The sequence below is a fragment of the Ciconia boyciana genome, chromosome 31 (genome assembly GCF_034638445.1).
Source record: "Ciconia boyciana chromosome 31, ASM3463844v1, whole genome shotgun sequence".
Classification (NCBI taxonomy): Eukaryota; Metazoa; Chordata; class Aves; order Ciconiiformes; family Ciconiidae; genus Ciconia; species Ciconia boyciana.
In genome coordinates, this window is record NC_132964.1 from 752,599 (window position 1) to 764,917 (window position 12,319).

At 59.0% G+C, this 12,319-nt stretch overlaps 3 protein-coding genes across 3 annotated transcripts; 2 read left to right on the forward strand and 1 right to left on the reverse strand.

The window, feature by feature from the left end:
* Nucleotides 1-79: 79 nt before the first annotated feature.
* On the reverse strand, nt 80-1,067 carry UBL5 (ubiquitin like 5). Its single transcript, XM_072848419.1, has 5 exons — nt 997-1,067; nt 793-853; nt 598-681; nt 410-447; nt 80-307 (listed from the first exon to the last, which is right to left on the reverse strand). Exons 2-5 carry the CDS (start codon nt 846-848, stop codon nt 264-266), a joined length of 222 nt encoding a protein of 73 aa, XP_072704520.1. The 5' UTR covers nt 849-853; nt 997-1,067; the 3' UTR covers nt 80-263.
* Nucleotides 1,029-3,825, forward strand: FBXL12 (F-box and leucine rich repeat protein 12). The gene is made up of 3 exons (XM_072848412.1): nt 1,029-1,208; nt 1,291-1,363; nt 2,141-3,825. Exons 1-3 carry the CDS (start codon nt 1,108-1,110, stop codon nt 2,912-2,914), a joined length of 948 nt encoding a protein of 315 aa, XP_072704513.1. The 5' UTR covers nt 1,029-1,107; the 3' UTR covers nt 2,915-3,825.
* Nucleotides 3,826-5,793: 1,968 nt separating this feature from the next.
* LOC140645160 (hepatic lectin-like) lies at nt 5,794-9,151 on the forward strand. The gene is made up of 6 exons (XM_072848416.1): nt 5,794-6,066; nt 6,988-7,095; nt 7,513-7,587; nt 7,976-8,127; nt 8,591-8,703; nt 8,992-9,151. Exons 1-6 carry the CDS (start codon nt 6,024-6,026, stop codon nt 9,125-9,127), a joined length of 627 nt encoding a protein of 208 aa, XP_072704517.1. The 5' UTR covers nt 5,794-6,023; the 3' UTR covers nt 9,128-9,151.
* Nucleotides 9,152-12,319: the final 3,168 nt, after the last annotated feature.

Genomic DNA, 12,319 nt, shown 5'->3' on the forward strand with positions numbered 1-12,319 from the left:
GCGCAGCGGTGCTGCCCTGCTTCGGCGGTTCCCGGTGCCCCGTCCCCGCTCCCCCCGGAGCCACACAGCACTCAGAGACTCGAGAAACACATTTATTATAAACCACTTAAACACTCCAGGGCAGCTACAGCAGGTTTAGAACCTCAACATGGCTCCAGCTCGGCCATACCGGGGAGCGGGAAGGGGGGAAACGGGGATTACACGGGGGGGGTCCCACGGAGAAAAGAGCACCGGGACGGGAAACCGGGAGGGGATGGCAGCCGTTACTGGTAGTAGAGCTCCAGGTTCATGCCATCGTGGATCTCATCTGGAAGAGGGAGTTAAGGAGAAGGGGGGAGATGGATGGGGCTGGGATCCCCCCCCCCCGGTCCCCGTTAACACCGTAAAACACCCGCCCGGAGAAGGATACAGTCGCCCAGCGTGACGTGATCCTTGAAGATGGTGTACCTGCGGGGATGGAAAACACAGCTATCAAGCGGCCGGTACCGTTTCCACGGCCCCGGGATGGGGCGGGGGCTCCGACGGCCCCGGAGGGGCCGTCGGGGCCCCCCCCCGCCCCATCCCGGGGCAAGGGCTGCTTCGACCCCCCCCACTCACCACTTCTTGAGCACGATTTTGTCCCAACGGGTCCCGGTTTGCGCCGCGATCAACTTCTTCAGGTCGCGGATGGAATCCTCCGTGCTGGCGGGGCCGTTAAGGAAAACGGGGAGGCGAGGGGGGGGGGGAACGGGGGGAACCGGGAGCACCCCCTACCCTCCCTACCCCATCCCCAGTCCCGGTTCTCGGGGATACTTGCATTTCACCCGCACCTTCTTGCCCAGACGATCGTTGCAGACGACTTCGATCATCGTTGCTGAGGGATGGCACGGTACGAGACACCGGGGGTTAACGGGGAGGAGGGAAGAGGCACCGGGAGAGGGAAGGAGGCAACGGGGGGGGGGAGTTCGGTAAGGAAGGGGGTTAATTAGGGAGGTCCCGAGCCCCCCCGGTACCCACCGAGCTCTGCGTCACTCCGCCGCAGCCGCTACCGCCTCGCAACCGGAAGCTACCGGGAGCTGGACCGGAAGCGGAAGTGACGCGCATAAGGCCCGCCGCGAAGCAGCCAAGATGGCGGAGGCGGGGAGCGAGGAGCTGCCGGTGTTGCCCGACTCGGTGTTGTTGCAAGTCCTGGCGTTGCTGCCGCTGCGGGACCGGTTGCGGATGGCCAGGTGGGACCGCCCCGAGCGGCACCGGCCGCCTCCCGCCTCCCCGCCCGGGCCCCGGCGCTGATCGCCTCCCGGCTCCCCCCAGGGTCTGCCGGCGGTGGAAGCGGCTGGCGCTGGACCGGACGGTCTGGAGATATGTGGATCTGAGCCCGCACCGGGTACGGACCGCCCGACCGCCTTCCCGCACCGGGCGGCGGGGGAGGGATTCGCCCCAGTGCGGGCAGGGGCTGGGGGAGCGGGGGGGGGTCACCCCACTGCGGGTAAGGGGCTGAGATGGGGGGGTCACCCCACTGTGGGGAAGGGCTGAGATGGGGGGAATCACCCCATCGCGGGTAAGGGGCTGAGATGGGGGTCACCCCACTGTGGGGGAGAGCTGAGATGGGGGTGAATCACCCCATTGTGGGGAAGGGGCTGAGATGGGGGGGGGGTCACCCCACTGCGGGGAGGGCTGAGATGGGGGTGAATCAGCCCACTGTGGGGAAGGGCTGAGATGGGGAGGGGGTCACCCCACTGCGGGGAAGGGGCTGAGATGGGGGAGGGTCACCCCACTGCGGGAAGGGGCTGAGATGGGGGGGTCACCCCACTGCGGGAAGGGGCTGAGATGGGGGGGGTCACCCCACTGCGGGAAGGGGCTGAGATGGGGGGGGGTCACCCCACTGCGGGGAAGGGCTGAGATGGGGAGGGGGTCACCCCACTGCGGGGAAGGACTGAGATGGGGGGAATCACCCCATCGTGGGTAAGGGGCTGAGATGGGGGGGTCACCCCATTGTGGGGGAGGGCTGAGATGGGGGTGAATCAGCCCATTGTGGGGAAGGGCTGAGATGGGGGGGGGTCACCCCACTGCGGGGAAAGGGCTGAGATGGGGGGGGTCACCCCCTGTGGGCAGGGCCCCCACCCTCCCCCTGGGAACGGGCCGTTTTCTTTCTCACCCCCAGATCAACTCCCGCACCCTGTGGCATGTGGTGCGGTGGCGTCTCTGCGACAGCCTGCAGACGCTGCGGGTGCGGGGCACGCTCCGCTCCGGCGGCAAGCACCGGCTCCTCTCCCCGGCGCTGCTGGCCGCCCTCCGGCAGCGGTGCCCCCAGCTCCGCCGGCTGTGCCTGGCAGAGACGGACCTCCGCCCCATCCCCTACGAGAGCGTGCCCCCTTCCCTCACGGCGCTGGAGCTGAGCTCCTGCGAAATCCCCGCCGCCTGGTTCTGCGGCTCCACCGCGAGTGCCCTGCCCCAGCTCCGGCACCTCGTTGTCCACAACGTCCCTGCCTTTTCCGATCGCCATCTGCTGAACGTCTCCTCCCAGAGCTGCCTGAAGACGCTGAGCCTTTCTAGCGCCTACCGCGTAACAGAGACGGGGATTCAGAGAGCGGCTCCGCATCTAGCGGAGCTGGAGTGCCTGGTGCTGCGCTACTGCGCCATCAGCGACTCCGCCGTGGACTTTATCGGGCGCCACATGAAACATCTCCGGTTCCTGGAGCTCATCAACGCTTACTCCCTGACGAACGCGGGTCTGGCTGGTTTAGCAGCCCTGCAGCGCCTGGAGACGCTGTGCCTTGACTTCTGTGATAACATTTCCCCCGGTGCCGTTATTGCTTTGTGCCAAGCACTGCCCCAGCTGAGGAACCTCAAATTAGGCGGGGCTGGCTTTAAAGATGAAGTATTCAATAAAATTCAGGCCAGTTTGCCCCACTGTAGTTTTTCACATACTCCTTGACACGCAGCCTGAAGCAGCGGGGCTTTCGTCATTCGTTACTACGCCTCAAGTGCTGCTTTTTGGGTAAAATCGGTTTTCCTGAGAACTGTTGTACGTATTTTTGGGACAGAATTTTTGTTGGGGGCTAAAACTGCAAGCGTGTCATGTAAACTGGTTTGTCGGGAACTTGGTTTTGGTAGGATCTCCCCTTTTCCGTGGATCAGGGGAATAGGAAAGCCGGGGAGCATCCAGCTTTTGGGAACCCCACTGATGAGCTGACCAAAGACTGGCTGAGGTTACAAGTTTAACCTCCGCCTGCTCCTCTTCCCCCACCGCTAAACATCAGGCAGCAACTTAACGAGCGCAGAATTCATGGAGTAAAGCGAGGCACCCTCCTGCCACTGAAAAAAAAAAACAGATCTGGCAGCCCAAACCCCGGCCTTCCAGTTAATATCTAACTCTGATTGCTTCACCACCCTGCACGTACACTCCAAACTGTGCCGGGGAAGAAATACCCCAGCGACACGTGCCAGAGCTCAGGCGATCTGCCCCGACAGTGAGCGTTTTCGGTCCAGGATGTCGTCTTGCTTCGACTTTCCTTCAAATTCAGTTCTTCGCGTTACTCTTCAGAAAGGTTTTGGTCGCGGGGCTTCTTGAACGCCTGCTCCCAAGAGTCACAGGTCCCATTTGCGCAGCAAAGAGGCTGGTGTGGGCTCTCGGGGGGCTGCCGTTACCTCCGGGTTTTGCTGGGCCGTGCAGCGGGAGCAGCCACGTTTCCTTGTCGCTTTTCCTCGTCCACATTCTCCTCCTCTTCCCCGCAATCTTGTAACGCCGGATAACTGCCACTGAGCGTTGTGACGTTGCTGTTCTTGGCTCGTTGAGTCAGCCGAGGATGCTTTTAAATCAAATATTGTATTTAATAAATAAAAACGCTTTTGATTTATGTTTTCTCACGCTGCAATGTTTCAACTGAACTAATGTCTTTGTTAAAATCAAGAAGTCGGGCAGCTTTTGACACCGAGCAGTGCCCTCGGGTGTTATCGGCAGAAGAGCTGCTGTCCTGGGATGAAGGTACAAGCGGGGACATCGGGTCAGCACATCAGCCAGGCTGCAGTGACCCAGCGCTCGGCACAGGAGTCCCTCGGGGAGGCCCATCGATTTGTCTCCCGATTTAGTCAACCCTTCAGTCCTAGCAGAGCTTTTCCCTTACGGCAGGGAAAAACGTGGAATTACAAAGAGCTCAAACAAACACCCAAGTCCTGGATCCTCTTAACACCCCGATCCCCTCCCCGAGATTTTCTCCTACGTTGTTCACGTCCTCCCTGCTCCAGACCGAGAGAGATGTGAACCGATGTTTCCCGCAGAACAGTAGTTGCTCTTCCCCCCCCACTTCTTGGGAGCCAGGAGAGACAAGAGCATTCTCCCAGGAAGCACAGCAGAAGGTTTAATGTCTCAGCTGAGCCTTTTTTGGGCTCTGCCTCGAGATCCCGCTGTTTTCACCCCCCACACCCCCTGCCCTCCATTCAGCTTATGCAATAAGCCGTCGGGTTTTAGACAGACCTGGGTGGCAGTGACCTCCCTGTGTGATGAAATCCTCGTCGCTGTGCAGCTCGTTAAGAGCCAGTCTTCGTGCCCTGGCCTCCTTTCTGTTCCTATACACAATCTCAGCGTAGCTTTGGGGCAAATAAACAACGGTAAAATGCCCCGGCTCTGCTTTGGAAAGCATCCCAAGGCTGTTGCCTTAATAACTACCGCTACGGGTTTATCACAGGCCGAGATTTACGCTGGAGTAATTAGCGTTATTAAAACTTCAAGCACTATCTGTCCCAGCACTCTCTGGGCTCGGAGAGCGAAGGTAAAACGGCAAAAGGGAAAATTAAAACCAGTAAAAATCCGTCAGTCAGTCAAGGCGCAGCTCGATGCGGCGAGAACCTAAATGTTCTCTCAATGTTTGCAGTGGGATGTTTGCGAGCCTGACGGCGCAGCGCTCCAAACAACGTCATTTAATATCCGACAGTCCCAGCTTGCCAGTTCTCCGTCATCTCTGCAGAGCGCATAATTGCTAAACATGGAATAGGACGGAACAGCAATTACAAGTTTATACGGCGCAAAGTGGGCTTTTCAGGTTTGGAAGCGGGAGGGGAGCTGTAAATCTCAGACGACCACGGGCAAATTATAAGAATAAAGGACAGAAAGGGTCTTCTCACATCATCAGTTCTGTTTCAGCCCCGGTAGAACAGCAGCTCACCCTCCTCACGCATCTACTGAAGCTCTTGGAGGGCTGTTCTAGACCCTTATTGCTTCTAATTCCCCGATTCAGGGCGGGTTCTACTCCGTTTATCTCCACTTCATCTTTTGCCAACCTTTAACTTGAACGGTTCTTCCCCCAGCCCCACCTTACAGCCGTCTATACGCGCATCGTGACATCAAAGCCCGACTTTTTTAAAAATACAGAATGAAAGACTTACAGAGAGCCAACTAAACCCTCAGCGAAGCCAGGGCGTGCAACAGCTCTCAGAGCCCTAGCAGGGCTGAGAGAAGCAAAAGTCCACAGCCACCAAAGTGAAAACTCCGAGAGGCCCTACATTTTCTGGGTTATCAATTATCGCAGGGAACAACCCTGAATCAGCAAGCTGCTCCTACGCCTCCGTCACACAGAGATTTATACGGCACATTCATACAGGTGCTTTATCAGACCCAGAGCTGTTTTATTTTCTTGGGCGAGCGCACCTTGGGGCACTGCTTGCGCCTTCGGCTTTGGTTTGCAAACCAAAAGACCGTTTGCTATTTTCTAGACTTGCTTATTTCCACGCTTGGTGGAAACACCTTCAGAAACTTGAGAGTTTGCCCTTTTTTTAATCCAAAGGGATGGGGAAGAATTACAAACAAAAAGGGCGCCCAGCTTGGCTGGGGGAAAAAAACCTCCCGACAGATGAATTGTTGGAAGTGGACACAATCCAAGCTGCTATCTTGAGAGGACAAACCAATAGGACACAGCCTGAAAAACTCCTGGTTAAATTACAACCCTTGGCGCGGAACATCCCTAGAGGTATTGCAAATTCCAGAGATCCTGGTGAAAAAGCTTCTGCTTACTTGGTCCTAAGCTGCATCCCAGCCAGAGCTTACCAGGATGGACGAGGAACATCTTCACGATGACCTGCACGTTTTTAAAGGTAAAATTCAGCCGCGCCAGCCCTTCAACCCACCGCCTCGAGGAGATGGGCAGGAGGAAAGAGCGTAACGAGACTGGATCTTGTAGCACGGTCTTTCTCCGCCAACATGCTTGGTTTCTGAGGGAGAGGTCCGTGCTCTCCTTCCTCCTCTAATTAAGCAGCTCGGCTAATCAGCTCTAACAGGGTTGATTGGTTGGGATGGGGAACGCCACCCTGACGAGCTTGGCCCTGGGGTTGAGGCTCAGGTGGAAGATGAGGGCAAGGGACATCGCTGCAGTTGTGGGCTGTCACGGAGATGAAGGTCTGTTGGTGTTGTGAAGCTGGTGGTGCAACACCTGAGAGGGTTCAGCCTTGCAAGCATCCTGGAGCAGAGTCAAATTAGGCTTTTCCTGGAGCCTTCCTAAGCCGAGCTCCCCAAACCGAGTGGCCCGGCACCCTTGCAAACCTCCCAAGGTTGAACCTTGGAACCCATGGGTATTCCCAAGGTTCAGCCCCTCCGAGAAGGACACCTCATGCCAGACCACAGACTGTCACCGGGGGAACCGTTTCCCTTTTGGAAAGGGTTACTAGACAGCCGGGAGGGTTTAAAAACATGTCACAGCCCAAAATACATGGCGTAAGCTTATAATTTCTTTTTATTTTGCTTATGTGGTACCTGAGATCACCTGCCCTGACCTTTGGCAAGGCCACTCCAGCGCTGGCACAACGCACTGTGTGCCAGCCGTCTGGTTTGGGGGCTTTCAGCCCCTCAGGTTGGTCTGAACAGGAATTATCATCAAAATTTTGGCTTCTGTAGCAAATAGTTAACTATTCCGGGTTATTTATTAACCCTTCTATAAATGGAACCAGAGGAGCTATGAAAAAATCCCAGTGACCCGAGGGGAATATTTTCACATCTCCTTTTTTTTTTTTCTTTTAAAGATAGAAACTTCTTCCAGCAGAAGCTGAGATCTTTTTTCACCGTATACTTGCTACTGGCCCTCTCCTTCTTGCTGATCATCACCCTGTTTGCTGTGTCACTCTCCAGAGGTACTGGGACATCTTTGAATTAATTAATTAGGCAGGTAGGACCAAGAGATACATGAGGTCTAAATGCACGCTCATGCTCTAGAGGACTCTATAGGTCCTAATTCCACAGGACAGGGTGACCAGAGGAGCTCCCAGACTGTCCCATCTCGTGACAGCTGACATCTACGCTACCGCCTATATATAAAATATATAAAAATATATATAAATATATAAAAAACTGGCTAATCCAAGCTATAAGCCAGGAGTTTAAGCTTCCTGGGATTTCTTTGCCCCGTAGGCTGCTGGAAAAGCGCATCCCCAGCAGAATAAACAAGCCAGAACAAACCCCGCCTGTAGCCTTGCCGGGGCAAGGTGCTTGCAGGCGACCCTCGGCGCTAAGCCGATACCCCAGCATCTCTCCATCTCTCTCTCTAACAGTTTCAGCCGTTTCTTCTAAACTCAACGAGGTACACCCAGACTGGAAACAGAACTTTTCTGACAAGGATTTTCTGTGTAAGTCCTGGCTGCTGCCCAAACCCACAAGTTTTTCTTCCCCTCTGAAATTTCCCTAAATTGTCCCCAAAGTGTTCCTGCTCTGGAGTGCTTCGCTAAGGCAGTGCAGGGCATCCGTCCCCTTCGGGGTTTGCTGCTCTGCCAGCGGCAAACACTTTTATATTTTAGGAAAAAACAAATTTTCCCAGTGGTAGAGGCTTTTTTGGGTGCCAGTTGCCGCCTTCGTGGCAAACCAATATACAGCAAGCTTCGGGGCTGTGCCATTGTGTCTCTACCAGTTTGGCACCGGAGCGCTGCTGGGAAAGCCCTCTTACTGGGATGAGCCCAGCGAGGACCAGCTCGACTGCCCGCAATCCCCCTGACTTCCCCCTCGTCCTTCTTTCACCAGTGTTTCCCTGCGGACCCAAATCCAGGGAATGGGAATACTTTGATGGAAAATGTTACTACTTCTCCCTAACCAGAATGAGCTGGTACAAGGCGAAGGCTCAGTGCGAAGAGATGCACTCGCAGTTGGCTGTCATTAACAGCTACGCCAAGCAGGTAAAGACCCCAGCTCTAGGCAGGGGTTGCCCAAATTAACGGCTACGCCAAGCAGGTCAAGACCCCAGCTCTAGGGCCCAGGCTTGCCCGAATCCTTCCCGCAGCCCCAGCCTTCTGCAGAGCCCCCCGTCCCTCCCTGCTGCCATCCTGCACACCCCAACCTCGCTGGGCAGCTGAGAGCTGGTGCTTGTTATCCTTTGCATCAGCCAGCAGAGAGCAGGCAGAACCTGCTCTGCCTGCCCGCTGCCTGCATCCAGGGCTTCTCTTGTACGTCTGCGGGATGCTGAGACACAGCACCAGCACCCATCCTGCTCCTCCACGTTGTAAATAAATAGCCAAGTGCAGAATTGTACCTCGCCGGCTCCTCCGTGGTGCAGCCGCAGAGCTGAGATTGCCCCGAGCCTGCCGGCTTGAGGAGCCGTTTCCTGGTGCTTTTCCCTCCTGATCCCTCTCCCCGCTGCAGAATTTTGTCATGTTCAGGACCAGGAATGAGCGTTTCTGGATCGGGCTCACGGACCAGAACTCGGAAGGGGAATGGGAATGGATCGACGGGACCGACTATAAAAGCACGTTCACGTGAGTGCCGGCCTGCCCTGCGTTTTCGTGCCCATCACCCCAAAACAGCAGGCAGCTTCCCTGCCCGCACGCCCCTGTTTCAGCCAGCAGACCGGGTTTCTTCACCCTGCCCTGGCATGGGCACTCACACAAGGTCTAACAGCAGCAGAAGCAAGAATTAGCATCTAAAACCAGCTAAAATCAGACAGGTTTAGCTAGTCCCTGCCCTTCTCCCAGCCCTAGGGAAAGCTGCTCCGCTCAGCTGCCTGCACCCGCTGCCCTCTCTCAGTTTGAGCCTTCTCTGCCCAGGTTTTGGAAGGAGGGAGAGCCCAACAACAGCGAAAACAGGGAAGATTGTGCCCACGTCTGGTTCTCTGGGGAGTGGAACGACGTCTACTGCACCTACGAGTGCTACTACATCTGTGAAAAGCCTCCGCCCCACTGAGTAAAGCCAAGCGCGGAGGCAATGGCCGATGCTCTGGCACCGCAAATGTTCCTTTTTCTTCTTAATTTATACTCTCCGAGTGCCCGCTCCCCGCTCTTCCTCTCCACCGCGCTGTCCTGAGGAAGAGCAGGGATGGATTTTGATGGTCCTAAGCAATATATGCAGGAATCCGGGTTCTCCGTGGGGAGCTCAGCCTAATAAAGGACAATTATTGCGCTGGTTAACGAAGCTTCTCTGTTTCTCGGCGTGCGTGCGAAGGGGTGAGGGTGAGCTGGGGCTGCAGAGGGACGTCGCACAGGTCAGCAGCAACGCCGGGAGCAGGCTGGGGACAAATGGGACAGAAGAGGGGATTTGCTGCCCAACGCAGCATCCCGGGAGCGGGACGGGGGCATTTCCCGCGGTAGCATCAGGGAGGGGAGGCTTGGATGGACTCGGTGTCCGGAGGATTTGGTGTCTCCGCCGCCAGCCTTGCTGCTCCTAAAGGGGTTTGGTGCTAAGGATGGGTCTGCATCGCTAAGAGCAGCCCCTCTGCCTGCTGGCGCCTGCCTGCAGTCGGGGCTGCCTGTACCCACTGCTCCCGGCTCGAGTCCCTGCCACCGAGCAGAGGATCTGAGTCAAGCAGCCGTGGGAGACCAGCAAACACAGTTTCAGAGGTGGAAATGAGGTTTGGGGTTTCCTGCTGAAGGGAAAAAAAACCAAAACCCAAACCCATCATTTTCATAACTTTCCCTTTTTTGTTGTTGTTCTTTCAATTTGGACTCCACACAACAAAGTTGCCCGGTATTTGTTTGTTATGATACGAAACTCCATCATGGTTCAGCGCTGCGTCAGGTCACCCGTCACCGACGGGGTCCTTGGGCCAGCGGCGGGGGCTCCAGGACCCCGCAGGGATGGGGCTCCCTCCCACATTTTCCATCCTTCCCCCCCAAAAAAAAGCTCATTTTGGGCCAGGCTGGGAAGCCTGGAGCTCCCGCGCTGGGTTCGGGCAGGAGTGGGCTCCCCCCGGCTCACCCCCGTGCCGCGAGCCGCCGATGGCACCCTGGTCGTGCAGGGTCGGCGGGAGTGTGCCCGTGGGGGTGCGCGCTGCGAGGTGCGCGTGATGCGTGCGGGTGTGCGTGCGCTGCAGGGAGCAGGTGTGCGCACGCAGGTGTGTGCACTGCAAGGGGTGTGTGTGCACTGCAAGGGGTGTGTGTGTGCACTGCAGGGTGTGTGTGTGTGCACTGCAGGGTGTGTGCACTGCAGGGTGTGTGTGCACTGCAGGGTGTGTGCACTGCAAGGGGTGTGTGTGCACTGCGGGGTGTGTGTGTGCATGGGGGTGTGTGTGTGCACTGCAGGGTGTGTGTGTGTGCACTGCAGGGTGTGTGCACTGCAAGGGGTGTGTGTGCACTGCAAGGGGTGTGTGTGTGCATGGGGGTGTGTGTGTGTGCACTGCAAGGGGGTGTGTGTGTGTGCACTGCGGGGTGTGTGTGTGCGTGGGGGTGTGTGCACTGCAGGGTGTGTGTGTGCAAGGTGTGTGTGCACTGCAGGGTGTGTGTGTGCACTGCAGGGTGTGTGTGTGCACTGCAGGGGGTGTGTGTGTGTGCACTGCAGGGTGTGTGCACTGCAAGGGGTGTGTGTGTGTGCACTGCAGGGTGTGTGCACTGCAAGGGGTGTGCGTGTGCACTGCAGGGTGTGTGTGTGCAAGGGGGTGTGTGTGCACTGCAGGGTGTGTGTGTGCACTGCAGGGTGTGTGTGTGTGCAAGGGGGTGTGTGTGCACTGCAGGGTGTGTGTGTGCACGGGTGTGTGTGCACTGCAGGGTGTGTGTGTGCTCACGGGTGGGTGTGTGCAAGGTGTGTGTGCACTGCAGGGTGTGTGTGTGCTCACGGGTGGGTGTGTGCACTGCAGGGTGTGTGTGTGCTCACGGGTGGGTGTGTGCACTGCAGGGTGTGTGCACTGCAGGGTGTGTGTGTGCTCACGGGTGGGTGTGTGTGCACACTTCAAGGTGCGTGTGTGCACTGCAGGGAGCGGGTGTGCACGCACGTGTGTGCACCCTGCAAGGTGTGTGCGTGCACACGGGTGTCCGTGCACACTGCAGGGGTGTGTGTGTGCGCACGGGTGGGTGCGTGTGATGCACGGGAGCGTGTGTGCGCTGCAGGGGTGTGTGTGTGCGCACGGGTGGGTGCGTGTGATGCACGGGAGCGTGTGTGCGCTGCAGGGGTGTGTGTGTGCGCACGGGTGGGTGCGTGTGATGCACGGGAGCGTGTGTGCGCTGCAGGGAGTGGGTGTGCGCACGGGTGGGTGCGCACCCTGCAAGGTGGGCGTGTGAAGTGCGTGGGCGTGCGTGCCCTGCGGGGAGTAGGTCTGCCCACGCGTGTGTGTGCGCTGCAGGGAGCGGGTGTGCCCACGCGTGTGCGTGCACACTGCAGGGTGCGTGTGTGTGCGCTGCAGGGAGCGGGTGGGAGCCGCTCTCCGTCGCCCGGTACCGGGGGTGCCCGGCCGTGCCCCCCCACCCGAGGGCAGCTCGGGGCCGGGCCCCGGACCCGGGGGGGCAGCACCCATCGCACCCGCCCCCCGGGACACCCACCCGGCCGCAGCCCCGAGGCCCTGCCCGGTGCCCGGGGCCCGGGGCCCGGGGCCGCCCCCCAGCTCCGGCCGCGCCGCTCGGTCCCGGGTCGCAGCGGCAGCCCCCGTCCCCGTTCGCCCCCGTTCCCCGCCGGTTCCCCCCCGGTTTCCCGGACGATGCCCGCGGCGGATTCGCTCGAGGAGCCGCGGGAGGGGCACGGACATCGCCCCGCCGCCCCCCGCCCCGGCCCGGTGCCGCCTCCGCCCCGGTGGGACCGTCCCCGGGGTCGAGCGGGGCCACGGCGGCCCCGACGGCGGGAGGACGCGCCTCCGCCTGCCCTGTCGGCGACGCGACTGTCGTGACAGAGCCCGGCAGCCCCGCGGTGAGCGGCGAAGCGGCGGCGGAATAACGAGAGCGGAGGCGCGGAGCCTCCCCCCCTCCCCCCTCCCGCCCCGCGACGGTCCCGACCCCGCGGAGCCTCCCCCGTGCCTGCGACAGCCCCTGTCGTGAGGAGCGCTGCCTCTGTCACGACAGCCGCTGCCGGGCGCGCCGTCGGTATCGCCTCTTGGGCGCACCGGGCTCCGCCGGCATCAACCCTCGGGGGGAACGGGGGGGTCCGGGTTTGGGGTGGGGGGGGGTCCCCGCCTTG